The sequence below is a fragment of the Rhineura floridana genome, chromosome 3, assembly GCF_030035675.1.
Source record: "Rhineura floridana isolate rRhiFlo1 chromosome 3, rRhiFlo1.hap2, whole genome shotgun sequence".
Lineage (NCBI taxonomy): Eukaryota > Metazoa > Chordata > Lepidosauria > Squamata > Rhineuridae > Rhineura > Rhineura floridana.
The window spans coordinates 175,992,826-176,018,789 of NC_084482.1; the positions used below are offsets into that span (position 1 = coordinate 175,992,826).

The 25,964-nt window shown below is 43.4% G+C and overlaps 1 protein-coding gene across 17 annotated transcripts in view; it reads left to right on the forward strand.

Annotated features, from left to right (window-relative positions):
- FRMD4B (FERM domain containing 4B) overlaps positions 1-25,964 on the forward strand; it is a 349,437-nt gene that overhangs the window by 294,915 nt on the left and 28,558 nt on the right. For all 17 annotated transcript variants that reach the window (XR_009761528.1, XM_061618643.1, XM_061618646.1 and 14 more), the window contains 7 exons: positions 8,185-8,261; positions 13,684-13,822; positions 14,571-14,712; positions 16,306-16,439; positions 16,710-16,829; positions 19,740-19,968; positions 25,849-25,905. Coding sequence is in view for 16 of the 17 variants with exons in the window: in XM_061618643.1 (XP_061474627.1) it covers positions 8,185-8,261; positions 13,684-13,822; positions 14,571-14,712; positions 16,306-16,439; positions 16,710-16,829; positions 19,740-19,968; positions 25,849-25,905 (898 nt within the window). In the remaining variant the exon portion in view is untranslated. The remainder of the gene's footprint in view (positions 1-8,184; positions 8,262-13,683; positions 13,823-14,570; positions 14,713-16,305; positions 16,440-16,709; positions 16,830-19,739; positions 19,969-25,848; positions 25,906-25,964) is intronic.

A 25,964-nucleotide genomic window follows, 5' to 3' on the forward strand; every position in this document is an offset into this window, starting at 1 on the left:
TATCTGGCTGTGGGAGACTAGATGTTACTGGACCAGATAGTTTTTAATGTGATCCAGCAGGGTTCTTATGTTCTTAAGCTTGATGGGTTACTCTCATGTAAGTGTGACTAAGGTACAACCATAGTTGGCTTTACAGCACAATCCAATGCATGCTTATTCAAAAGCAGGTCCCACTATGTACAGTGGGACTTATTCCCAAGTAAGCATGCATAGGAATGCAGTCTTAGTTGATCTCAGCACAGTTATTGAGCACAAACCATAGCATTGTTCTCTGCCTAGTCCATGGATGCACAATGTTTTCCATTGCTAGTTCCAATTTTACAGTTCCACTGGAGTTTGTTGCCTACACACTGTGTCAGTATGGTGTGCTTGGTGAAACTGCACACCCTAATTCTCCACTCTTTTGCCTACATGCTCCTCTTCTTCATGCATTTGGGGCTGGTCCAAGACATTAGACATCTCCAGGCATGTTTCTCTTTACCACACTACTTGGATTAAACTATTGCTGGATAGATCATAATGTGCTCTATTATTTACTAGCAGTCCAAGCCTTCTTTCACTCTTCCTCCTCCCCTGCCCCCATTCCTCTTTTTGATTTTTCATACTAACACAGTTACTTCAGACTGATTGTATTTTCATTTCCAATTGAGCTTAGGTTAGGATGAGCTGATCAATTCTTCTTAACACATTGATCTGCAATTGATTTTTTTTTAAAATGATTTTTAATTTTAGTCAAGGGCACAATACTCACCACCTCAGGGCAAGCAAGACTAATCTTTATGATTCCTTGCTGCCACTCGTACAAAGGAGGCTAAATGTATGCTCAGAAAGAGAATTCTTCTGTGCATGCATAAAAGATTTCTTGCAGGATCTGCGGAAGACAGACAGTTTTTGTGTGCATATATTGCTTGCTAGTTTTCCTTCTTCCTTGCTTCCCCGTTGCCGCCCCCCCTCCCCCAGTTTTGATGCTAGAACATATGTGTAACACTCTGAGCTGCCTCACTGAGCCAAGGCAAATCTGTCACTTGCTGTTCCTGGGCAGCAGAAGGGCAGTACATCAGTAACATCCCCAATCTCTCTCTTTGGTCCAACACCAAATGCAGGCCTTCAAAGCCTGCCCCAGGGTGGAGAGGCCTTCTGGGATTGAAGATGGAATCTTTATCGCAGTGACCTCCTGTAGTAGTAATAGGGGACTTCAATTACCCTGATATCTGTTGGGAGACAAATTTTGCCAAACATGGCCCCTCTAAGAAATTTCTGACTTGTGTTGGAGATAACTTTTTCCTACAAAAAGTGGAGGAAGGAACTAGAGGATCAGCTTGATTCTAACCTTGACTTGATTCTGACCGACAGAAATGACTTGGTGGATGAAGTAGCGGTTACGGGAACTCTAATGGAAAGTGACCACTCTATACTTGAGTTCTTGATTTTAAAGGAAGCAAAAGCTGAGAGTAGCCATACACGTGCCCTGGACTTCAGGAAAGCGCAAATAGGAGGAATCTGGGAACTACAGACCAGTCAGCCTAACATCAATACCTGGGAGAATTCTGGAGCAGATTATAAAGCAGTCAATCTGTAAGCACCTTGAAAACAATGCAGTGATTACTAGAAGCCAACGTGAATTTATCAAGAACAAATCCTGCCAGACTAATCTTGCCTCATTTTTTTTATTGGGTAACCTCCCTGGTAGACTGTAGGAATGCTGTGGACATAATATATCTTGACTTCAGCAACGCTTTTGACAAAGTGCAACATGATATTCTGATTACCAAGCTAGCTAAATGTGGGCTGGATGGAACAACTGTCAAGTGGATCCACAGCTGGCTACAGAATCCTACTCAAAGAGAGAGTATTTATCAATGGTTCCTTCTCAAACTGGGAGGAAGTAATACGCACGGTACTGCAGAGCTTGGTCCTGGGCCCAGTGCTCTTCAACATTTTTATTAATGACTTGGATGAGGAGGTTCAGGTAATGCTTAACAAATTCGCAGATGATTCAGGGAGGGATAGCTAATACCCTGGAAGACAGAAACAAAATTCTTGATAGGCTGGAGCATTGAGCTGAAAACCACAAAATGAAATTTAACAGGGATAAGTGCAAAGTTCTACATCTAGGAAAAAGAAGCCAAATGCACAGTTATAAGATGGGGGGATACTTGGCTCACCAATACTGCATCCGAGAAGGATCTTGGGATTGCTCTTGATCACAAGCTGGATGTGAGCCAACAGTGCAGTGTGGCTGCAAAAAAGGCAAATGCTATTTTAGGCTGCTTTAACAGAAATATGGTTTCCAAATAGCATGAAGCACATCTATTCGGTACTGATTTTGAGTACTGCATCCTGTTTTGGACAACACATTTTAAGAAGGATGCAGAAAAACTGGAACAGGTTCAGAGGAGGGCAACTAGGATGATCAGGGGATGGGAAGCAAAGTTCTATGAGGAGAGACTGAAAGAACTGGACATGTTTAGCCTTAAGAAGAGAAGACTGAGGGGAGAAATGGTAGCACTCTTCAAGTTTGCCACACAGAGAGGGGCCAGGATCTCTCCTCGATCATCTCAGAGTGCAGGACACAGAATAATGGGCTCAAGCTGCAGGAAGCCAGATTTCGACTGAACATCAGGAATAACTTCCTAACTGTTACGAGTAGTACAACAATGGAACCAATTACCTAGGCAGTAATTGTGTCAACTGGCCTTTGTGTGCTGTTGTTTAATGCCAGATCGGTACACAATAAGACCACAATCATCCATAATCTGATCATGGATAAACGTGCCTATTTGGTGTGCATTACCGAGACCTGGGTACGTGAGCTGCGAGGAGTTGATCTGAACCAGCTTTGCTCACCTGGATACTCAGTGCAACACCAGCACAGGTACGGGGAGAGGAGTTGCTGTGGTCTACAGAACTTCCATCTCTGTCACCAGGAAACCACTCTGTCTTAAAGCTGGCTATGAGGGCCTGCACCTGGTATCAGGCCAAGGAGACAGTAAACTAGGATTGCTGCTGGTGTACCATCCACTCTGCTGCCCAGCACCTTCTCTGACCGAGCTGGTGGAGGCCATCTCGACTGTGGTATTGGAGGAACCCAGAACAATAGTTCTGGATGATTTCAGTGTCCATGCTGAGGCTGCCTCTAGTGTTCCAGCTCAGGACTTCATGGCCTCTATGACAACCATTGGGCTATCTCAAGTTGTCACCAGCCTGATGCATAGGGCAGGGCACACCCTCGACTTGGTTTTTGCTCCAGATGGAGGAAGGGGAGGTCTGGAGATGGGGGGAGAATATCACCCCATTGTCATGGTCAGACCAGTTCCTGGTGAAGTTTAAACTTACAGTTCCAATCTTCCCCTGCAGGGGTGGTGGACAGATTAAGATGGTCTGCCCCCAGAGACTAATGGAATCCATAGGATTCCTGAATGCCCTGGGGGAGTTCTCAGTAGATAGAGCACGTGACCCTGTTGCAACCCTTGTCACACTGGAACAGCGAGGCGTGTTGGGCTCTTGACACGGTTGTCCCTAAGTGCGCTCTCCGGCATTGTGGAGCCTGGTTTGCTCCTACACCAGTGAGCTAAGGGCAATGAAACAGGCTGGAAGATGGCTAGAGTGAAAGTGGCAAAAGATGTGCTGTGACATCATAACCGTGCCTACTGTGTGGCAGTGGGGGCAGCGAAGAAAGCCCACTTCTCTGCCACCATCGCATCCTCAAGTAGCCATCCGGTGGAGTATTTCCATATTGTCAGGGGTCTGTTGACATCAACTCCAGGAAATGGAGTCTTAGACCCTTCGGAGGCCACTGTGAATTGCTTGCAAGGCACTTTGAGGGTAAAGTTGTTCACCTCCTTAGCAGTCTTGATGCCCCATCCACATCCACTGTAGCCCCCAGTGAAGTGTCCAGTGCAATGTCTGCTGCAACTTCTTGGGAATGGTTTCAGTTGATGCGGCCTGATGACATGGACAAGGTGCTTGCGATGATGCAGCCAGCAACGTGTCCTCTCGACCCTTGCCCTTGGCTTACTAAAGCTTCCCAATGGGGTTTGACCAAGTGGATCCAGGGTGTGATCAATGCATCGTTGCAGGAAGGAGTCATTCTAGCTGCCCTGACAGAGGCAGTCATCGGACCACTCCTGAAAAAGCCTACCTTGGACCCATTGGTTTGTGACAACTACCGCCCAGTTGCAAATACCCCCTTTTTAGGGAAGAAGGTCGAGAAGATTGAGGCGCAGCAATTGCACGTACTCTTGGTTAAAACAAATTATCTTGACCCATTCCAATCTGGGTTCAGGCCTGGTTATGGGACTGAATCAGCCTTGGTCGCCCTGATGGATGACCTCTATCAGGAGAAGGACGGGGGGGGGGTGACCCTGTTATTCCTTCTTGATCTCTCGGTGGCTTTTGATACCATTGACCATGGTATCCTTCTGGGGTGACTTGGTAAGATGGGTATCAGAGGCACTGTTTTACAGTGGTTCCGATCCTATCTCTAGGGTCATTTTCAGATAATAGCATTGGGCGATTGTCTTTCAGGCCCCTGTCAGTTGTGCTATAGGGTGCCACAGGGTACCATCTTGTCTCCAATGCTGTTTAACATCTATGAAGCCCTTGGGAGCGGTCATCAGGATATTTGGGGTGAGGTGTCACCAGTATGCTGACGATACCCAACTCTGTTTCTCTGTAACGTCTGAGTCCGGACAGGCTGTGCAAGCCCTGGACTGGTGCCTGGACTCATTGGAGGGCTGGATGAGGGTCAATAAACTTCAGTCTGAATCCTAGCAAGATGGAGGCAATGTGGGTTGGTGGTTCCTGAGTTTGAATAATTGGTCAGTTGCCTGCTTTGTATAGGGTCATACCCCTTCTGAAAGAGCAGGTACACAGTCTGCTGGTGCTCCTAGATCCATCTTTGTTGCCAGAACCCCAGGTGACCTCAGTGGCTAAGAGTGCCTTTTACCAGCTTCGGCTAGTAAGACAGCTGCAGCCGTGTCTGGACCGGTATAGCCTGACCACTGTTGTCCACGCACTGGTAACCTCCAGGCTGGATTAGTGTAATGCGCTTTATGTGGGGCTGCCCTTGAGGTTGGTCCAGAACCTGCAGCTGATTGAAAATGCAGCAGGGAGACTGCTCACCTGGGCCAGATATCACCAACATGTCACCCTGCTGCTATATGAATTGCGCTGGCTACCTATTAGCTAGTCCAAGATGCTGGTTTTGGTGTACAAAGCCCTATACAGCTTGGATCAGGATACCTGAAAGACCTTCTTACCCCTAATATACCCAGTCGATCACTGCGCTCTGCAGGTGAGGGCCTCCTGCAGATACCATCATCAGGAGGTTCATTCCGCACAACATAGGACCTTTAGTGTGGTGGCACCTACCCTTTGAAATTCCCTCTCCTTAAATATTAGACAGGCGCCATCTCTGTTATCTTTTCTGTGCCTACTGAAGACCTTCCTCTTTCAACAAGCCTTTTAAGTAAAGACCATATAGCAGTCTGCGTCTATCTTGGAATTGCTTTTTAATATGTTTTTAAAGCTTTTTAAAAATATATGTTTTTGAAGTTGTTTTTTTTAAGATGTTTTTAAAGAAGTTTTGTTTTAATATTTTTTAAAGGATGATTTGTTTTAATATTTTTTAAAGTCTGTTTTTATGATGTTTTAGAGTGTTTTTAGTGCTTTTGCCGCCCTGGGCTCCTATAGGGAGGAAGGGTGGGATATAAATCTATTAAATAAATAAATAAATAATAGAGAGGTGGTGGGTGTGACGTCCTTCCCCGCCTGTGACCACTAGTGATGTCTTACCACTGTCAGGCCCACCTTATGATGTGCAGCTCACCTCTGGTCACCCCCAGTCAGGAACGTCAGGTTTATTTTTACCTTTCACCGCACTAGCACAGATCTCAAAAGATCCCCCTGCTAGGCCACACTACTCAACACTCTGTATCCCTTATAGCCTATAGACTGTGCCTTAGTCTCTGCCTGGCTATCTCGATACCTTGTGTCTATGGGTATAGGTAATTCCCAAACCCCCCTGCAGCCTCTTGCCTCTGAAGCTTACAGCTCTGGGTTTCTCTGTGGTACTGGTTACAATATATTTTTCTCTGCAGCTGTCACCATTCGATACAATTACTTTTCAGCCTTGGTTACTCTGCCATCCCCCCTGGATTGTGTATCCCAGCTGAAGAATCAGGCTTTTAGTAAACCAAGAAATATTTATTAAGCATTAGAAATAACAAGATTACTTAAGACTTTGTTGACAAGCGTATGGTTTCATATATGTTCTCTTATGTACTTTACTTCTTAATAATTGCCTCAGAACTCCTATTTCACTCTCTCAACAGCCACCTTATATTCTTCACCAACATCCACCTCCAAACACCAACAACACCAACCAACATCTACCACCTCCCTTTCAACTGTCATCCTCTCATTTATACTTCCAGCCATTCAAACGCTCAGCCAATCATCCAGCATTCTACAGCCCATGTACTCCCCATCCTCACTCACTCCACTTACCATATGTCTTATATTATACCAGCACTTACCATATTTACATTACAAATCAGGAACATCACAGTGGGCTCTCCAACACTGGAGGTATTCAAGAGGCAGCTGAACAGCCACCTGTTGGGTATGCTTTAATTTGGATTCCTGCATTGAACTCATTGGCCTTATAGGCCCCTTCCAACTCTACTATTCTATGGTTTTATGACCCTCCATCCTATGTTGGTGCTGCACCAAGTATACATCATGTTGGCTCCTGTGGATGAGCATGGTCTTATTATGAACCGACCTGGTGACAAGCAACAGCACCATCAGGCTGGAGCATTCAGTGGTAGAACTACCAGATTCCCAAAGATGAAGGGTGGGCTGGAAAGGACATATTAAAATGTGAATGAGAAATGACTTTGGGAGCAGGAGTTCCAGCAACATCTGAAGGGCCACAGGTTTTCCATCCCTTTATTGAGCAAAGTATCAAAAAGCCATCCTGTGTCCTACTTGAAATGGTTTAGGTGTTGGGCTGCCCTAGCCACACTGCCATCAAATACCATGGAATGGGCACTATTGGTACAAAAAGTGCTGGGGTTCTGTAAAAAGATGTTGGACATCCTGTTTACTTTTCAGATATCAGGAGAAGGTTAATAACAAGCACATTAAGGGATCCAGTAGCTAGAGGAAGTTGTGTATCATCACTCTTGGCACTGTGTAATACTTGCCAGTAGTATGTCATGGAAAAAAAGGCAGAAGCAAGAAATGTAAAAATAAAGAATGGCCACAATCCAGGATAGAGTAAGGTGTCCTTCAGTGTGTTGATTTCAATGCAGTTTAAGTGCTTGTATGAACATGCTTAGCTTAGCCAGAAGGCCATAACCATCATTTAAAAAATACTAAAGCACTTATGCAGACTCTGTAACAGAACCCTAGATAGTAGCCAGTGCAATGTGTCTACGACAATATTGTTTTGTGGATAACAATTCATGGCTTCCTTAAAAGGACTTTATCTGAATCCTGGAGGAGAAGAGGAGAGCAGCAGCATTACTGCATCTCTTCAACGGTGTCCAAGAAGTGAAGTTGAAAAAATGAGCCTGTGCAGGGCAAGGGATATTGTGGTTTCATACTTCTGGCACAAGGGCTTTTTAAAATGATAAATGTGCGCACCACTCCTGTTGACCTGATGTGCTGCTCCAAAGCAGAAAGCCCATCAGGCCTCTTTGGATAATGGGTAACCCACAGTTAATTGGGGAGGGAGGGAGCGGGGAGGTGACAAGCAACAGTCTGAGGAAGAAGGAAATGTTTTTCGTTTATATAAAGTCTGTTTCGGATCAATATGAGGAATGACTTTGGTTATCCTCCCTACGACAGCAACGCTTGTTAGACATAAATACCAGAATAAGTTCTTGGTTTTGGGATGAGCAAAGGATGGCAGAAGAAAGAGATGCAGCTTCCTACAGTTAAAATCCATGTGCATAGTACAGTTTGTTATATACTGTCTATAACCTTCTAAATTACAACAGTTAGGATTGTGACATGGCCTTGTAATCTTACAAATGCTTATTGAGGTGTGGGTTCTTTTTGCACAATTAATCCTTAGCTGTAACTTGGATTTCTCAGAGATTAAAGCTCTGTGGAATTTATTAATAATGTGGCTGGCTCATAAATAATTGTGTGTCTTGTTTTGTTTTTCTCCAGTTATTCCAATGGAAACAGCTGGAGAACCTTTACTTCCGAGAGAAGAAATTTGCTGTTGAAGTTCATGATCCTCACAGGTAAGTGGTGTGTGTATGTGTGCATGTCATATCCCAAGTGTCATGCAGCTAAACCTTCTGGAGCTTAAATTTATTTCATTGAGCACCGGGTTTTTTATGTTTCACCATAGATATGGCTAGACCGGAGATGTAGCGCCATCCAGTATTTATCTCTACAGAAGCGCAAAGCGATTGCACTGCTGGCTTTTTTATTTATTTATTTATTTATTAGATTTATATCCCACCCTTCCTCTCAGTAGGAGTACAAGGCGGCAAACAAAAGCACTAAAAACACTCTAAAACATCATAAAAACAGACTTTAAAATATATTAAAACAAAACATCCTTAAAAACATCTTTTTTTAAAAAGCATTACAAACTTATTAAAAAGCAATTCCAACACAGACTCAGACTGGGCCTTTTTCCATTCTACAGAAGTGGATTTCAGTCACTTCACAAAAGTTGCTGCGTGCACCAGCTTTATAAGACAAATAAAACAAATTCTGTCATATGTTGTAAAAACCTGCTGGGAAATTGCTACAGGCTGAATCCACTGGAAATTTATCCTGCAAATCATCTATGTAAATAAATGAGAGGGGCTTTATGTGCCGCCACACTTGTGCCTAAACAGTTTGGGCACAGAATTTCTAAAATGCCACACATACTTCATCTGCTATCTTATGAATGTAATACATAAGAATACAATAGGATGTATTTCTTTAAGGAGGCTTCTCTAAAGTAGGGATAGGGAATTTGTGGCCCAGATGTTGTTGGACTACAATTCCCAAGAGTGACTATGTTTAATGTTTCTTTTAAGTATTGTTGTGCATTTGTGTATTTGTATATGTTCAGTTTGGTCTATGACCGTAAATAAAATCAGTCAAGACTACAGTCCCTATCATTCTTGACCACTGGCTGTGGCTGATGAGAGCTGGAGACCTACAGCTGACCTGATGTGCTTCATGGAGGCCTGCTGGGAGAGCTGCATGGATGTGATTTAAGCCAGCTGTGCCTGTCTGGGTACTTGGTGCAGCACCAGTCTTGGTGTGGGTGGTGAAGGGAGAGAGAGTTGCAATCATCTATAAAAATTCCATCTTTCTCACCAGGAAGCTGGCTTACCTGGGAGCTGGATATTAGGGTCTATTCTTGGTGCTGGTCTGCAGAGACTGAACAGGGGTGTTGCTGGTATGCCACCCACCATGCTGACTGACAGCCTCCCTGCCTGAGCTGGCAGAGAGTAGCATTGGAGGACTTCTACTTGCTCTCCTAAAGTTTGTGCTGCGAGGTCCTACAGGGATCTATCTTGTCCCCATGCTATTTAATATCTATATGAAACAAGCGGGAGGTGTCATCCAGGGATGTGGTGTCAAAAAATGCAGATGATCGCTAGCTCTGCCTCTTCATTCCATCTCAATCAGGAGAGGCTGTTCAATTGCAGGACCAGTGTCTGAAGGCAGTGATGGGCTGAACGAGGGCTGACAAACTAAAGCTGAATCCTGATAAGATGGAGGTGCTGTTGATAAGCAGTCCTAGGGACTGGGAATTAGGGAGACGACCTGTTCTGGATGGGAGCACGACTTGGGAGTGCTCCTCTGTTCTAAGCTGTTGTTGGAGACCCTGGTAGTTTCAATGGCAAGGAACAGACTGATCCTAGTCTGGGACAGCCCAATGTCAATGATTCACACTCTAATAACCTCTTGGGTGGACTACTGCAATGTGTTCTTCGTGGGGTTGCCCTTGAATATGGTCCAAAAGCTGAAGCTAATGCAGAATGCCACTGCCAGATTGTTACACAGGGCAGCAAGAAGGGATCACATAACACCAATCCTTAGAACTATGCACTGGCTACCTGTTAGTCAGTTGGGCCCAATTCAAAGTGTTGGTCCTGGTGTACAAGACCCTGTACAACTTAGGGCCTGAGTACTTGAAGGAGCACAGCCCCCAATACCTTCTGACCCATGGAAGCAAAGGAAGCCCTGTTTGGGTGCCTTTGGTGGGCGAAGCTCATGAGGAAGTATCACAAGGCAGGGCTTTCTCGGTGTCAGCCCCAATCTGTAGAATTCCTTCCCAACAGAAAGTTGATTGTCTCCAACATAGCCAACAGTTTAGGCATCAACTTAAAACTTATTTATTTTGCCAGGCTTTTAGGAATTAACTGCAATTTTAACAGAGAGGGTTAGTTGTTCACTACATTGTGTTTTAAAGGTTTTATTGATCAGTTGATAATACTAATTACTGTTCTATGGTATTTGTATTTTAAGATTGTTATTAACTAATCTGGACTCTGGCAGGAGGAAGAGCTGGGTATAAGAACAATCTGGAGGGTCACAGGTTCCCCATCCCCATCTAAAGAGCATCCCCTTACTAATATTGTCCATCCATTGCACCAAACTAAGCCTGTGAAGGTGTATAGAAACCTTTACACCAAGGGCTCCTTCAGGAGGAAGGGCAGGATATAAATATTAAATAACAATAATAGAAAGGCATTCTCAGTAGTTGTTCTCAGACTGATATTAGTTTGTGCTCACTTCTGTTTCAACTTGGAAAATTTAAACCTAAATGAAGATTGTGGCAATGATGACAAAGAGATAGTGAACAATAAAATACTGAGTCTGCATATGAGCCTGAAGGAGGAGGAAGGGAGGGGTCAAACTGCCTTACATCTCTGTAAAGAGTGGTTTTGCATTTGTGACTCAATTCTCTAACAAAGAAGAAAGTCAAAAGTCTGGGTGTAACAGAAACCTCTTTCTCACTGAGGTGGCAAACCTGTGTCTGGGCTGTACTACTTCAGACTGCAGTTCAGAATAGATGTGTGTCATGACTGAATGCTCCTCCACACACACAAAAACCTTTTCTTTTTCTACATAGAAAACTAGATGTCCAGGAGAAGTCTTGGCTAGGGAAGTAGATTCTGGGCTTATCCACATGGGATCATTTCTTAGTAGCAAATACACTGCTTTTACTGTCGTAATAGATTTGCAAGGTCCGCACCTCATGCTCAATGGTACCTTCAAATTCATTGTTTTCCATTCACACAAGTAGGTGCTCCTCTGCGAAGGATTAATGTTCCTGTTTCCTTGTGGCCCCACCCTCTAATTTTACATTTTTACTCCCTCTGGTTGCTCAGTTACTGGGCATGTGCAAATACCTTTGACCTGCGCAGAATTTCCACTCCCTCCTGCCCCCACTGCTTCCTGAAGTTTGGCAGTTAAAAAGAAGTGGGGTCATCTGCCCCCTCCCCTTCTTCCTTTTCCCAGCTCGCCATCACAGTTCTTTCAGTCGTGCAAGCAGCCCTCCCTTCCCTCGTTACACTAGTCTGTTAGGAGGAGAGAATATATTTTGGGAGTTGATGAGAAGTGGGGTCATTGGCCATCTTATTTTATCATTTTTCCTTTCTCTTCCATTATTTTATTTATTTATTTATTTTTGCTTTGCAGAGAATTATCAGTATTTATTCATGAGCCTCCACTGGTATCAATGTTTATTCTCAACTCTATAATGATAAAAAAAATTGATAAAAGTATTGATCACATTATTAACGAGTGTGGCCCCCTGGTGGCTGTTAATGATCCGGTTCATTTTCCCTTTGCTATCTTACCATTTTTCCTACTGGTGGCCATTCTGCTGAGTAAAGGTAGATTTTGCAGTTTGTTGACTGAAGGAAAAAAGATGCAGGAGATAACTCACAGGCATCTTCTTTCTCCACTGCCCCCTGCTTTTTCTGAGTTAATTTTTCCCCGCTAGAAAAAAATGGAAATGGACTGCCTTCAAGTCGATTCCGACTTATGGTGACCGTATGAATAGGGTTTTCATGGTAAGCGGTATTCAGAGGGGGTTTACCATTGCCTCCCTCTGAGGCTGAGAGGCAGTGACTGGCCCAAGGTCACCCAGTGAGCTTCATGGCTGTGTGGGGATTCAAACCCTGGTCTCCCAGGTCATAGTCCTAGGATAGGTAAAACTGACCATGGGGGGAGGGGGGAGGGGAGGGGGAAAAGGAGGGGGGAAGGAGGGGATTGGAAGGGGAGGGAGAGGGGAAGAGAGGGGTAAAGGAAGGGGGAGGAAAAGGCCAAGAGGCAGGGGATAGGAGGGAGGAGAAGGGAGGGTGGGTTTGATCGTTTGCATTCTTTTTGAGTTCAGTGGGATTTATTTCTGTGCAATTATGTTTGAAAATGGAAATGGACTGTCTTCAAGTCAATCCCAACTTATGTTGACCCTTTGAATAGGGTTTTCATGGTAAACGGTATTCAGAGGGGGTTTACCATTGCCTTCCTCTGAGGCTGAGACAAGGCAGTGACTGGCCCAAGGTCACCCAGTGAGCTTCATGGCTGTGTGGGGATTCGAACCCTGGTCTCCCAGGTTGTAGTCCAACACCTTAACCACTACACCACACTGGCTCTCCCCTGCTGGAAAAACAATATAATATCCATATTTTAAATAATATATTGATATTTTCTCAAAATTACTTCAAAATTATCTCCGCAAAGATAGAGAATATGAGAAAGAATGATAAAATCCAGTAGCAATTCCCGTCGCTAGTAAAAGGAGTGAAGAAAGTTTACTTGAGGAGAAAGGGAGGAAAGAAGGGAGGGCTGCAGGAAACTGAAGGGGGAGGGCAGAGCAGATAAACCACCAGAAACAAAGTGGAATTCATGGGAGAGTTAGTGAACGGAGAAAGGGGAGTAGCTGGAAATGATGATTCACTCGCCCACTAAAAACCATAGAAGGAAATCATCTGCAAAGATGTGCGGAGCAGAGTGGAGCCGTATTGTTCTCAACCTTTCGTATTATCAGGTGATTGGGTTGGTATATGGATTTACAGGGGGGAAACTGTGTGATAGCTTCTGTTTGCCAGTAACGTCATGTGAACCATGCGAATTAAAAGGCGATGTGAATAGCACAGTAGATGAGTCCTAAGTCATGTCAGCCCCCTCTCATTCTGAAGTGATACAGCTCAGTGGAAGCTGCCCCATCAGGGAGAATGGGACATAGCCCCACTAACCTCAGTCTGCCTTCCTTCTTAAAACCACTGCAGGGGGTGGCACTGGCTGTTGGCTTCCCCCTCCTTAGTGTTGCCCTTGTAGAATGTGTCAGGGAGGAGACTTTTTAGGGCGGGTGGGGGAGAGAATTAGAATTAGTTGGCTCTGCCTCTCAATGGCTCTGGGTCCTCCTACTGTTGGCCTCCCTGCCTTCTGCCTTACCAGTCTCAAATGGACACCAGCCACCACTGGTACAGCCCATACAACAGGTTTATCACCTCAGTGAAAACTTGGTCAGATACACCAACAGTGGAAACAGGATTGCCAATTATTTTGGGGTGTGTCAGTTCTTGTTGTCGCCACTACAGAACAGAGTTGTTGTGCGACTTCACCTGAGAAAAAGTTGGGGAGCTTTTATTTTTAAAGAAGCAGCAAAAGCTTTATGTAGCCTTTTTTTAAATGTTTTAGGATTTCAGTGTCAAGAAGGACTTTTGGACAAAGTGGCCTTGTAGTGCAAACCTGGTATGCCAACACTTCTCTGATCAAATCCATCTGGGTTATGGCAATCAGTCAGCATCAGTTTTACCTGGACAGAAAACAAAGCAAAGTAAGTTACCATTCATAAAGGAGTGTTTAGTGCCATTGCTTAAAATGCATAATTGTCCTTTGCATCAGGAAGTTCCTAAAAGAGATTATATCAGCTTTGCAAATGAGACAACAATCTTTTCTACCCCCACTTGCCCACACGTACCTATGTTAGTCATCTATGGCACATCACAGAAGAAAAAGTAACTCTCTGCTAATTTTCCAACACTTCCCCTCATGTCCTGATTGTGCACTTCCCACAGGGATCTGATCAGTCACTGTGAGAAACACGGTACTGGACTAGATAGGTCTTCCGTCTGATCCAGCAAGGCTCTTCATGTGTTCTCATGTTATCTGTGCCTAGAGACCATTTTTACTCATCAGAGTGAGTGGACAGGAGGCTGTTTTCAAGTTCGGGTTGTATATAGAGACCACCTTTGCCATTATTTAATATTTGAGCAGAAATACAATTAGTCTAATTTATGATACCTTCAGTTATGGGTTGCAGAAAAGAAATCTAGCAGACATACAAAATATTTACACCATTTGCCTGTTTTTCCTCCCATTCATTTTGAGTCTCTAAAATAGATAGTCAAGTGGCTTTAGTAATCAGTGTCCAGGATGTAAGTTCGGAGGTGAAACAACACACATTTAGCTCTTGAGGTAGAAAGAAAGGTCATCTATTCTCCTTAGAGACTTTGCAACAGCTAATCTGTTGGTACATGGTTGTCACTATTTGTGTTTGTGCATGTGTGTTTAAATTGCTTTAGGCAAAAATTCCGTCAGCCAGAAGTTTGGATGATATTGCAATGGACCTGACAGAGATGGGAACACCGAAGGTTTCAAAACTAGGAGCTTTGGAGGCAAAGAGTCAACTTATTATGACCAGCAACGGTAGCTTAATCTCCTCAGGTATGATACCTTGTTTCAAATGTCTACTGCTTTGGCAAGTTTCTCTCTTTTTATACTTGTGGCTTCCCAAACAAAAATGTAACTGGCTGTAACAGGCAGCACTACGGGGCTTGGTCCATCTAAGGTCTTCATGGCCATCATATTCCATTTCCTGCAGCCTCCCTTCTCCCCGTACTCATGGTGAGGGGAGCAAGACAGTGAGCTTGTGGTCTCTAAATCTCCATCCAGTCTCATTGGAGCTGTGCTCTCCATCCCTTCCTTAGACAGTAATGTAACAAGCAACCAGCTACAAGAAAGGAAATGTCTTCTTGCTGTATCTCCCATTGCCTCTCTAATATGGTTTAAGCAGTAGCAAAGGGCAGGGCAGGGCAGGTAGGGCTTCCCAATAGCAAGCATCGCTGCCAATTCCTGAGAGGGCCACGGCATGGGGAGTTCAACAGAGTGTGGGTATAGTGGCAGGAGCGTTGGATTGGATGCATGCCTGCACCACACTGAGCTCTGTGCCTTCTCTCTCAGGAACTGGCAGCGATACTCAGCAATGGGAAGGCACACAAGGAATGCTGCCCGCCTGCACTGCCTCACCACCTGCTACTGGACAGAGGTCACAAAGAGCCTGCAGCACTCCAGATGTTGTTAGACTACAACTCTGAGCAGCCCCTGCCAGTCTGTCCAGTGGTTAGGGAGACAGTCCATTAACACCTGGCAGCCCATTCCTGGTGGAAATTAGGGTTTTTTTCAGCCTTGGGTCCTCAGACTACAGTTGGGTCCTTGGACTACAGTTCCCATGAACCCTGACCATTAGCTAAGCTGGGTGGGGGTGGGGATGATGGGAGCTGTTAGCCAACAACATATGGGGACCAAAAGTTGAAGAATTCTGGTGTAGTCGACACCACTCCTTTAAAACAGGTTCACTAGGGCAACATTAAGACATTCAGGTATAGTTAGTACCTTTTACTTTTTTGCTCCAAGCATCTGGCATAGAGAGGCCTCCTGTATGTCCCTTCAGCATGTTCTGCCTATAGATCCAGCAGTCAACTTGCTGCCTTATATCATGGGATGTGTAGTTCCAAATAAAAGAAGCTTTTGTGTAACAGATTGAATCAGCTTTGTCCTTGAGCTTTCTATAAAACATTTAAGTACGAGGTGGAGGGATCTTTATCTAGGTGCACATTTAAAACCTTGTTTAGTGAACTGTGTAATTCAGATGCTTATAGGTAGGGATCCGCAAGGAATACGGAGAAGATGCTTGGAAGGGGAATGAATCCTAATTGAAAGGCTCAGATGGTCCAAGCTTAGCAAAAATTGAAGTGTTGTTTTTTCTTGTTTCAACATGATGCATTTGAGCATCCTAAGACTACTTGATGCACAATAATCCACTTTGAATAGAACTGATGCATGTATGTCCATCTTGGCTGGCAACTGGAAGGTATCACTTGCATTTATTTGTAGTATAGTTGTGGCTGACTTTGAAAAGCCCTCCTTTAACTAAAAAAATATGTAAGATCATCTCCCCACCCCCACCTGCCAACTCTTTTAAGGCCAAAGAGAGGAATGGATTGAAAGTCAGCATTTACAATTCATTGGCTCTTACAGGGTCTCAAGATTCAGAGGCCAGCGAAGAGCAAAAGAAAGAGAAAATCTTGGAACTAAAAAAGAAAGAAAAGCTTTTACAGGAGAAACTCCTACAGAAAGTTGATGAGTTGAAGAAAATCTGCCTTCGGGAAGCGGTGAGGCCTGTTGTTTGCTTCCCTTTGGGGGGTGGGGCTGTAACTCAGTCATCGAGAATCTGCTTTGCATGCAGAAGGTCCCAGGCTCAATCCCCAGCATCTCCAGATAGGGCTGGGAGACACACCCAGCCTGAAACCCTGGAGAGGCAATGCCAGTCAGTGCAGACGTTGTTAACCTAGATGGACCAGTGGGTCAGACTCTTTATAAGCCCTCTATGTTCTCATTCTGCTAAAATTCATTTATCCTGATGCTTTTCCCCCATTCGATAGGAGCTTACTGGGAAAATGCCAAAGGAATATCCCCTGAACACGGGAGAGAAGCCTCCTCAGGTCAGAAGGCGTGTTGGCACAGCCTTTAAACTGGATGGAAACCTGCTTCCCAGCGAGGAGGTATGTGCAAGCACCACTGCAGGCTTTATTAGCAAAAGCAGGGCAGTGAAAAGGGCCATTAGAACAACTCTTAGATGCTGTGGCTCGTTTGGCGTTGCTGTTCACAGCCTTTTAGTTTTCATTTGTATTAGGTCAGTGAGGGGAAGTCACAAATAGGAGGATTGCTGGATATATGTGTAGACATGTTCTGAAGCAAAGATTAAGCATCCCTTAATGTGCAGGATTCAGTCCTTACGTAATGGCTTTAAAAGCTATCTGGTCTCAGTCAAAAGCTTGATATTTAAATTGCTGGGAATTTCGGCCAGTAGTTTCAATAAAGCTTGTAATGCATAGGAGTGTGCTTAATAGATTTTGTTCTGCCAAATTCCATTGTGGTTGAGAAACTGCACTGATTTTACCTCTCCTAGCAAGTCAAGAAATTGCACACACTTTCTCTCTCTTACGGAGCTGATGTTTGTCGGTAGGGGACCTTGCCCCATCAGGTGGACATAAATTTTGTGCACGCTACTTTTGTAGCTCTGACCTGAATCTCTTTTTTTTTATTAATTGTTTTAAGTTGTCCCACATTAACTATACAGAATCCTTGATTCCCACATTTTTTGCGTGGGTTTGAAATGCAGCCATCTCTGTTGGCTGCCAGATACTATTATGGTCTCAACTCAGAGCTAATGTGGAAAATGACATAGGGGAATGACAAGCTGAACATGTTGGCTGGAATAGAGCCCTCTTCACAGGTGACAGTGTGGCTGAACAAAGCCACGTACAATTGCATGACTCTTTTTTTACCCAATCAATACACTGCTGAGGAAAGACTCAGGACTGGCCCCACCATGCACACTTGCTTTATACACATGCTGTCCCCTGCAGTGTGGAAGCAGAAGTGATTCCTATGCTGCTATATGCAGAGGAACCCTAAGAGAGGCTCCAGATTTGGGGTTTCAAGTCCTCTCACTACAGACAGCTGTCTCCACTATACAACACTACGACTTTTCTCCTTTGTAAGGATTCCCTTTTGCTTCCAATAAGCTCCACACACCTACAGAATCCTAAAGCTGTTCTACTCCACCAGAGATGGGTTGGATAGGAAGGACATAGGGAAAGTGTGGTTTGGCACTGTAGCTATGGGTTCCTCCAGATGATCAGTTTATTAGGCATTCAACCTGATTTGCTTGCACAGAGCTTAGGCAGCGGGAAAGCTATGTCTGGTCTTTTTTGAGCTTTCGTACTGATTTGTTTATGGGGCGGTTATATAACAATGAGCATTTAATTACTTGTGTGGTGTTTACATGTTTTTCCATTAATCATTCTTTCATCCCACACATTTCAATGCATTTCCCCATCACTCTCCAAACCACAAAAAATCGTTTCTGTTCTTTTTAAAATGGATTTGTTGTGCTATGGCAACGCATTGCTTTAATTCACTTTAAAAGGGCAAATCTAAAGTTCTGCTGTGCACTTCAATTCCTTCTGCAAATTCTGACACCCTAAGTTGACTAGCGTTTATTGAGGTGGGGGGGAGGCAAATCATTTGCAATTCTGACAGTTTTAAAAAACATTTTTGTTGCATGTATGATGCAGTCTTTGATTCCATTCAAGGGCTAGAATAATGACAAGCTGGATTAGGTCCCTCTGTACACATATATGCCATGCTTAGTAATAGCAGAGAGGGGGCTGCAGAGGCTGCTTATAGCAGATGCTGTAGAAGGTGGTGGTTCTTAGATCTCCTGGTGTCTGTTACCTCAAATTGATTATTTTTATGTAAGATGTGAGTCCACTTTTGCCAAGGATATGTGTGTGTTTGTGTGTGTGTGTGTTGTGAGGAGATCTCATAGAAGCCAGAAGCTTCTCATAGAAGCCAAGAAGCCTCCTTTTCTCCCTCCCTAATGGTGTTCTGGAGACCTTTGAATCGTCATGTTCTGGAGAGCCTTTGGGAGGGACTGAAGACTGATCCTGAAACTGATTCTGTTTTCCCCCTTTTTTTAGTTTCACCTCTTTAACCCCCTTTTAATATCACTCTCCTAGATTTCTTAACTGTATTTACATATTTTATCTAATTTAATTTTTTTGTGTGTATGATTTTATTGTGAGTCGCCCTGAGTGCCCTATTTTAGGGTAGAAGGGCAGGATAGAAATACTTTAAATAATAATAGTAATAGTTCAGAGTTCATGGATCTTTTCTTGGAGAGAGAAGGCATTTATTCTATGTTTTGCATTACATCTTTGTCATTCTGTATTTCAAAAAGTAACTTGTCCTAAAGGCTGGCTGGCTTTTACTTTTCTTGTGCCTTATGGGCAATTTGCACCTGTCAGCCAGTAGGATCCAATTCCCCAAGTGAGAATAGCCTAAACTGAGGTCCCTTTTGTATATGACCATAAAAGCTTTTGAAGCATAATTCCCTGTTAATAATAAGCATGGTATGGTTTTGTGTGTGTGCGCGCCTCCTTTCATTTATGATCTTCATAATTGTTTACAAATATTGACTAATAAAGCTTCCAGCATTATAGCATAATTATATCAGTGTTTACACCTTACTAACCCTTTTGTAAAAAAGTTTGGCAGCAGATTGTCCTTAACAGGGCAATGCAAATGTATTAATGGCCAAGGATAAATTCTGGTGTTTAGCTTTTGGGAAATGTTCTGAAAATGGGTATGAAAATGTTGGTGTTTTATAAGCATCCTGATGATGCTGGTAGCAGAACTACAGAACATAGTCTAAGGTGGCTTACCACTTCATGCCACCCAATTCTACATATGGATGAGTCTACAGGTGCAATGTTTTCTTTGTTGCGCATCCTGAAATAAATTACTTTTTATTGTTATTCAAGCCTTAAAAGACCAAAAACTTGGCTTAAATTCAGTTTCCGATGTGGCAAATTGCTATTTTATTTTCCTTTACTTTGGCTGTGTAGGACCCAACTCTGCAGAATCTGGAGAGCAACTTTTTCATACAGCAAAAACTTGTGGAAGCAGTGAAGAAACTTGCCGGTGAGCCAGACTTGTGCAAAAATGTGAAGAAGAAAAGGAAACAGGAGTACACAGAGGCAGTGAGGAAGCTTCAAGAGATTGAAAATGCCATTAATGAGTACAGGATTAAGTGTGGAAAGAAACCTGCACAGAAGTCAACCCTAACCTTACCAGGTATCAAAAATCCCACAACAATCTTATGATGCCGGGTGGGTGGGTGAGTCTGTTTTTCAAGTACTATTTCTAGTTTGTGTTTTTCTGTCGTGGAAGAAAACTATGATTTTGATACCGATGACAGGCAAAGATGCATTCCTGCTCAGCAGAAACCAGAGGTCTTTAGCCTCTGAGTTCAACAAAGCCTGGAGTTTACCTATAATCTGACTGCTGTGTTTTATGTAAGATGTGGTTAAAAGGCAATAGAGGCAAAGCATAACACAAGCGCAGGCATGTTCAAGGGAGAATGCAAACCAAAGAATTGCTGCACATAGAAGGGCTGGCGGCATCCTTCTAGCCGAAACTAGCATGGTACCTTGTTCTGTTGAGTATCGGATGCTGATATGAGCAGAAATTGGCTGCCATGCATGATCTCTTGGGCAATGCTGTGCCCATTATGATTCAAGCACATAATTAAAGCTGGGTCCTAACAAGTGTAGGAAAAGTTGGCAGCAGGGGAAAAGAGGACCAAAACCTATATGGTGTATCTTGTTTTGAATCCCCAGCAAGACAATAGGAATGAAGCGTTGCATAGTTTTAGATAGAAGTTATCTTAAAAGAGTTTGTTAAGTGACAGCACTGTGATGAGGAAGTGCATATATCAAAGATCCATAGTGAAAGAAGAGTGTAAGACGCATGTCATATATTTTTTTTAAGAGTTGGAATGTTGATGTTAGGAGAGACTGTTGCCAGTGAATACGGGGCAATTGAGGGGCAGATATAATACCCAGCAAGATGAGCAAATACTGACCAGATGATCCATGATACAGTCATCTGGCCAGTGGGCTCTTTAAAGAAAAAAAAAGGCACCTGAGTCCCAACTTTGGTTTTTGGGAAATCTAAGTTCAGCCTCTTCAGTTTCCAAATCCAGTTGTTCCAGCTACCTTATTGCTGTTTCCCTTAGTTCTTCACTGTGTCACCATGTTGTCCTTTTTAAGCACAGAAGCCATTTTTACAACTGTGTGTATGTGCATGTAACAGTGAGTGGCTGGCAGGGCCTCTTTTCTATTACTTGTACTTAATGTGGCTTTGATAATGTGTCTGTGTACTGTAAACCAACTAAAAAGTTTTAACAGATGCAGAGGCACAACCGAGGGGAACTTCACTCACACCATGGGAAGTTCCTGGTTTCCCCTCTCCCCCGTTACATCCCCTTGTACCCTCTGGGGGACGCTTTGAAATAGCGTAAGATGGAGCATGGAGGGTTACAGCAGGATGGGGAAATCCGAGGAATTTGGCAAGTGCATGTGGAAGTGCTTTTCCACTCATCCTATTGATGGCATTCTGAGGGCCCTGTGCATTCAGGTGCTTTACTCTGGTCTGCCCTGGTGTAGAGTCATTGGCTTGATCTAGCTGTAAACAACTTAGTGTTGGACAGACACATAGGAGGGTGAATGCAGGAAAATAGATGGGTCTGAGTGGTTGGTCAAGAGCTGGTGCCTGCATTTTGAAACAACGCTGAAATGTGTGGAGGAGAGCTGTCTGAATGACTCAAGTGTTGGGAAACAAGCAGGATCAAGGAGAAACGTAAGGAGTTCAATTTAGTACAGCTTATCAAAATGAAGATTAAGAGGATTATAGTGATTGTAGTATGCCAGCACCCTCATGGGTAGAAAATGACTAGGTACCAGAATGAACTCTTTAATGAAGTAAAACAGAGCCTGAGAAGTGCCAGTGGCTGGGAGTGAAAGCTGCACAATTCACACTGGAGCTGTGTTGGCTTGAGCATCAATTCATGGGTTGATTCCTTCTGTCCTGCATTGTACAGCAGGATGGTTGACTGACAGGTTCATACTGACATGTGACTGAACCACGACATCTGTACAACAGGCACGCACAGCTGCTGATCTGATTGCTGTCCTGACATCAGTGTGGGTTCTGACATGTTGTTGGCATCAGCTCATCTGATTTTAAAGCTAAGGGTGTGTTCCTCTCCCCTTTTTTGCAGTATTGACACGGCCTTAGTAACAAAGCACGCATTTTAGTTATTAAATATGATGGCTATGTCCAGGAGCACTAGATTTACTCTTTCTTAACTTACTGATATAAAGGTTAGGGACAGGTTAGTGTAATCTAGGGGTGGGCAGAAGGCAAACTGAGATCTGCTAGATCTCTGGGTGATTTGCAGTAGATTGGCAAGGATTTCTGACTCCCAGTTGTTAGCAACAACAGCAATAAAATGACACTCGGAGACCCCAAAAAATTCTACTGCTGAAATGAAGAAAACTTGGAGTAACCAGGAGGATTTTTGTGGACTATGAGTTGTGTTCTGTTCTGCTATTTAAAACAAACTCCTCAGCTCATAATTCTTTAATTCTAAGTGTGTGTCCTTTGCAGCAGGCTCTGGTTGTTAGATATTGGGGTTCTAATTAAACACAAAGTAGATCTTGCAGACCTGAAGTCCCCCCACTCCTAGAATAACTTCTTGTGTTCTTTTTCCAACCAAAGGTAAGAGCACTCTGTAGTTTTATAACTTGGAGTAAAATTGTGTTGACCAGCTTTGCTAGAACTTCTGAAAAAGGTAGCTGCACTAAGCCTTCCTGTATCCATGTCCCTCTTCCTATCTAAAAGTTCATCAGCTAAGCTTTGTCTGAATCTCTTGACTATCCTTCAAAGATCACAGTTTCCATTGCAAAAATGCATATGGAAAGTCTTGGTTTAGAAAAGATTATCCAAACGTGCCCAATCACATAGGGTTGCGGGAAAAGGATTAGGAGAGAGGGAGAAAAAAACTTACCCAGTGTTATTTGGGGATTGCCCATTAACATGATGTGATTCTCCCTTTGGAGAAACATAAATCAAAGGGCATGGTGATTACAAGGCAGGAAGTCCCTTCAGGCTAAAGTGGCCTAAACAATGCAGTTGCAACTTCCGTTGTTTAAATATGAGATCACCCAAAGGTGCCCACAATTGTTTCTTGCAAAGGATTCAAATGATAGTGCTGTGATTAGGGTAGAGTAGCTGGGGGCGGGGGGGCACAAATCAAGAGATATAATATAATGAGTAATTGGAGCACATTACAGTAGATTATGCTGATGTTTGTCTCTGCACGTAAAAGATCCATGAATTAAATAATATGGTGTAGTAACAAGAAAAGAAGACCCTCTTGGACTGGATACTGCAATTGCAACCCCCAATGTTTACACATGAGAGAGGGTAAATTTAGAATATATGCCCTTATCTGAGAATTTTATTTTATTCACAAGAAAATCCCATTAAAATCAGATATTACTTAGAATTGTGGTGTTGGTTATTACAAAATACTCTTAATTACATCAAGTGACAAAGCGGAGATGATATGCTTGAAACTCTTTTGAACAGAGCTGTAGAAACAGATGCTGATGTCTCAAGAAGAAATGGAGACAAAAAACTCATAATGGAGGGAAAGAGAAATATCATTGTGTAGAAATTCAGCGGGAGAAGGACAGAGTGAGCAAGCAGGATTACATTTCAACACTTTGCTACAACAACGAGGACCAAAGGATTTATTTTTCATCATGAATGCTAAAGTTCTTATCAAGAGTCATTGGAGCCCCCCCCCCCAAAAAAAAGAAAAGCCTTGCAGAATTTGGGCAACTCATTATTGCCTTGACAACATGTTGGAAAATGTCCTGCCTTTTTATTTATTCATTTCCGTTTTACAGCGTTTACCATTAACAAGTGTAAAATGTAGCCTGCAGATAATAAGAACATAAGAAGAGCCTGCTGGATCAGGCCAGTGGCCCATCTAGTCCAGCATCCTGTTCTCACTGTGGCCAACCAGGTGCCTGGGGGAAGCCCGCAAGCAGGACCCGAGTGCAAGAACACTCTCCCCTCCTGAGGCTTCCGGCAACTGGTTTTCAGAAGCATGCTGCCTCTGACTAGGGTGGCACAGCACAGCCATCATGGCTAGTAGCCATTGATAGCCCTGTCCTCCATGAATTTATCTAATCTTCTTTTAAAGCCGTCCAAGCTGGTGGCCATTACTGCATCTTGTGGGAGCAAATTCCATAGTTTAACTATGCGCTGAGTAAAGAAGTACTTCCTTTTGTCTGTCCTGAATCTTCCAACATTCAGCTTCTTTGAATGTCCACGAGTTCTAGTATTATGAGAGAGGGAGAAGAACTTTTCTCTATCCACTTTCTCAATGCCATGCATAATTTTATACACTTCTATCATGTCTCCTCTGACCCGCCTTTTCTCTAAACTAAAAAGCCCCAAATGCTGCAACCTTTCCTCGTAAGGGAGTCGCTCCATCCCCTTGATCATTCTGGTTGCCCTCTTCTGAACCTTTTCCAACTCTATAATATCCTTTTTGAGATGAGGAGACCAGAACTGTACACAGTATTCCAAATGCGGCCGCACCATAGATTTATACAACGGCATTATGATATCGGCTGTTTTATTTTCAATACCTTTCCTAATTATCGCTAGCATGGAATTTGCCTTTTTCACAGCTGCCGCACACTGGGTCGACATTTTCATCGTGCTGTCCACTACAACCCCGAGGTCTCTCTCCTGGTCGGTCACCGCCAGTTCAGACCCCATGAGCGTATATGTGAAATTCAGATTTTTTGCTCCAATATGCATAATTTTACACTTGTTTATATTGAATTGCATTTGCCATTTTTCTGCCCATTCACTCAGTTTGGAGAGGTCTTTTTGGAGCTCTTCGCAATCCCTTTTTGTTTTAACAACCCTGAACAATTTAGTGTCATCAGCAAACTTGGCCACTTCACTGCTCACTCCTAATTCTAGGTCATTAATGAACAAGTTGAAAAGTACAGGTCCCAATGCCGATCCTTGAGGGACTCCACTTTCTGCAGCCCTCCATTGGGAGAACTGTCCGTTTATTCCTACTCTCTGCTTTCTGCTTCTTAACCAATTCCTTATCCACAAGAGGACCTCTCCTCTTATTCCATGACTGCTAAGCTTCCTCAGAAGCCTTTGGTGAGGTACCTTGTCAAATGCTTTTTGAAAGTCTAAGTACACTATGTCCACTGGATCACTGCCCATTTTAAAGAGCTTTTCTCATTGTGGACTAGGGACTGGCTAGTCAAGTAAGTGATCAGCAATGCTTTCTATCAGTATCCTCATTCTGGATCTGCCAATGCTCTTCCTAATGTTCTGCAAACATCTACTTTGACTACAGGTAGCCACCTTGTCATTCTGAAAATTACCCGTATGAAAAGAGATGGATAGTTATTTTAGAAAATCCAAAGACTGGCCTTCTGGCACAGTAATGAATCTGTTTCAGCTGTGTATTTTTGGAGCAGCTCTGTAGAAGTCACAGTTGTGGATAGGATATATCGGACTTGGGAACAAATGTGCTTGGCAGACATATCCCCAGTCTTGTCGGGGTCGCTTCTCCTAGGCTGTTTGCTGGCATATCCTGGGTGACTCTAGAAGGCTCTGGTACAACTCCTGTGCATTACATAGCAGTTAACACTTGTGCAGAGTGCAACAAATGTACGTGTGGCCCAGCATCAACAGACACTATTGTAATACAGAAAAGAATTTTTAAAATTTCCAACAGCTGATTTGTCTAACATAATTCTTGGAATCCATGACTAGTTATTCATTGGCTACGCTAGAGATATTTATTTTGCCAAGGTAACTAATGTTCCTGTTATCAAAATGCAAGTTTTGCGTTTCTTTTTGACTGTCTGTCTTTAAGGTGTGGGGTTGTATTTAGGTGTGGGGTTTGTAGTACTCACTTTGTTAATTTGGTTTATCCTTCATTATATCCAAACCTGTAAGTGTACATATACCTGAATGAGTGAATCTAACAACTGTGCCCTACGTTCAGTATTTTGGATTGCACCTTTTATCATTGTAAAGGTTCTTTTTCTTTCCCCTCAGATGAAATCATCCCATCTGAGAGCAGCTCATTGTCTGATACAACAACATTTGAAGATGGTACGTAATTTCTGCTTTTCAGTACAAGCACATAAATCGCAGCTTAAAATTAGGAATGC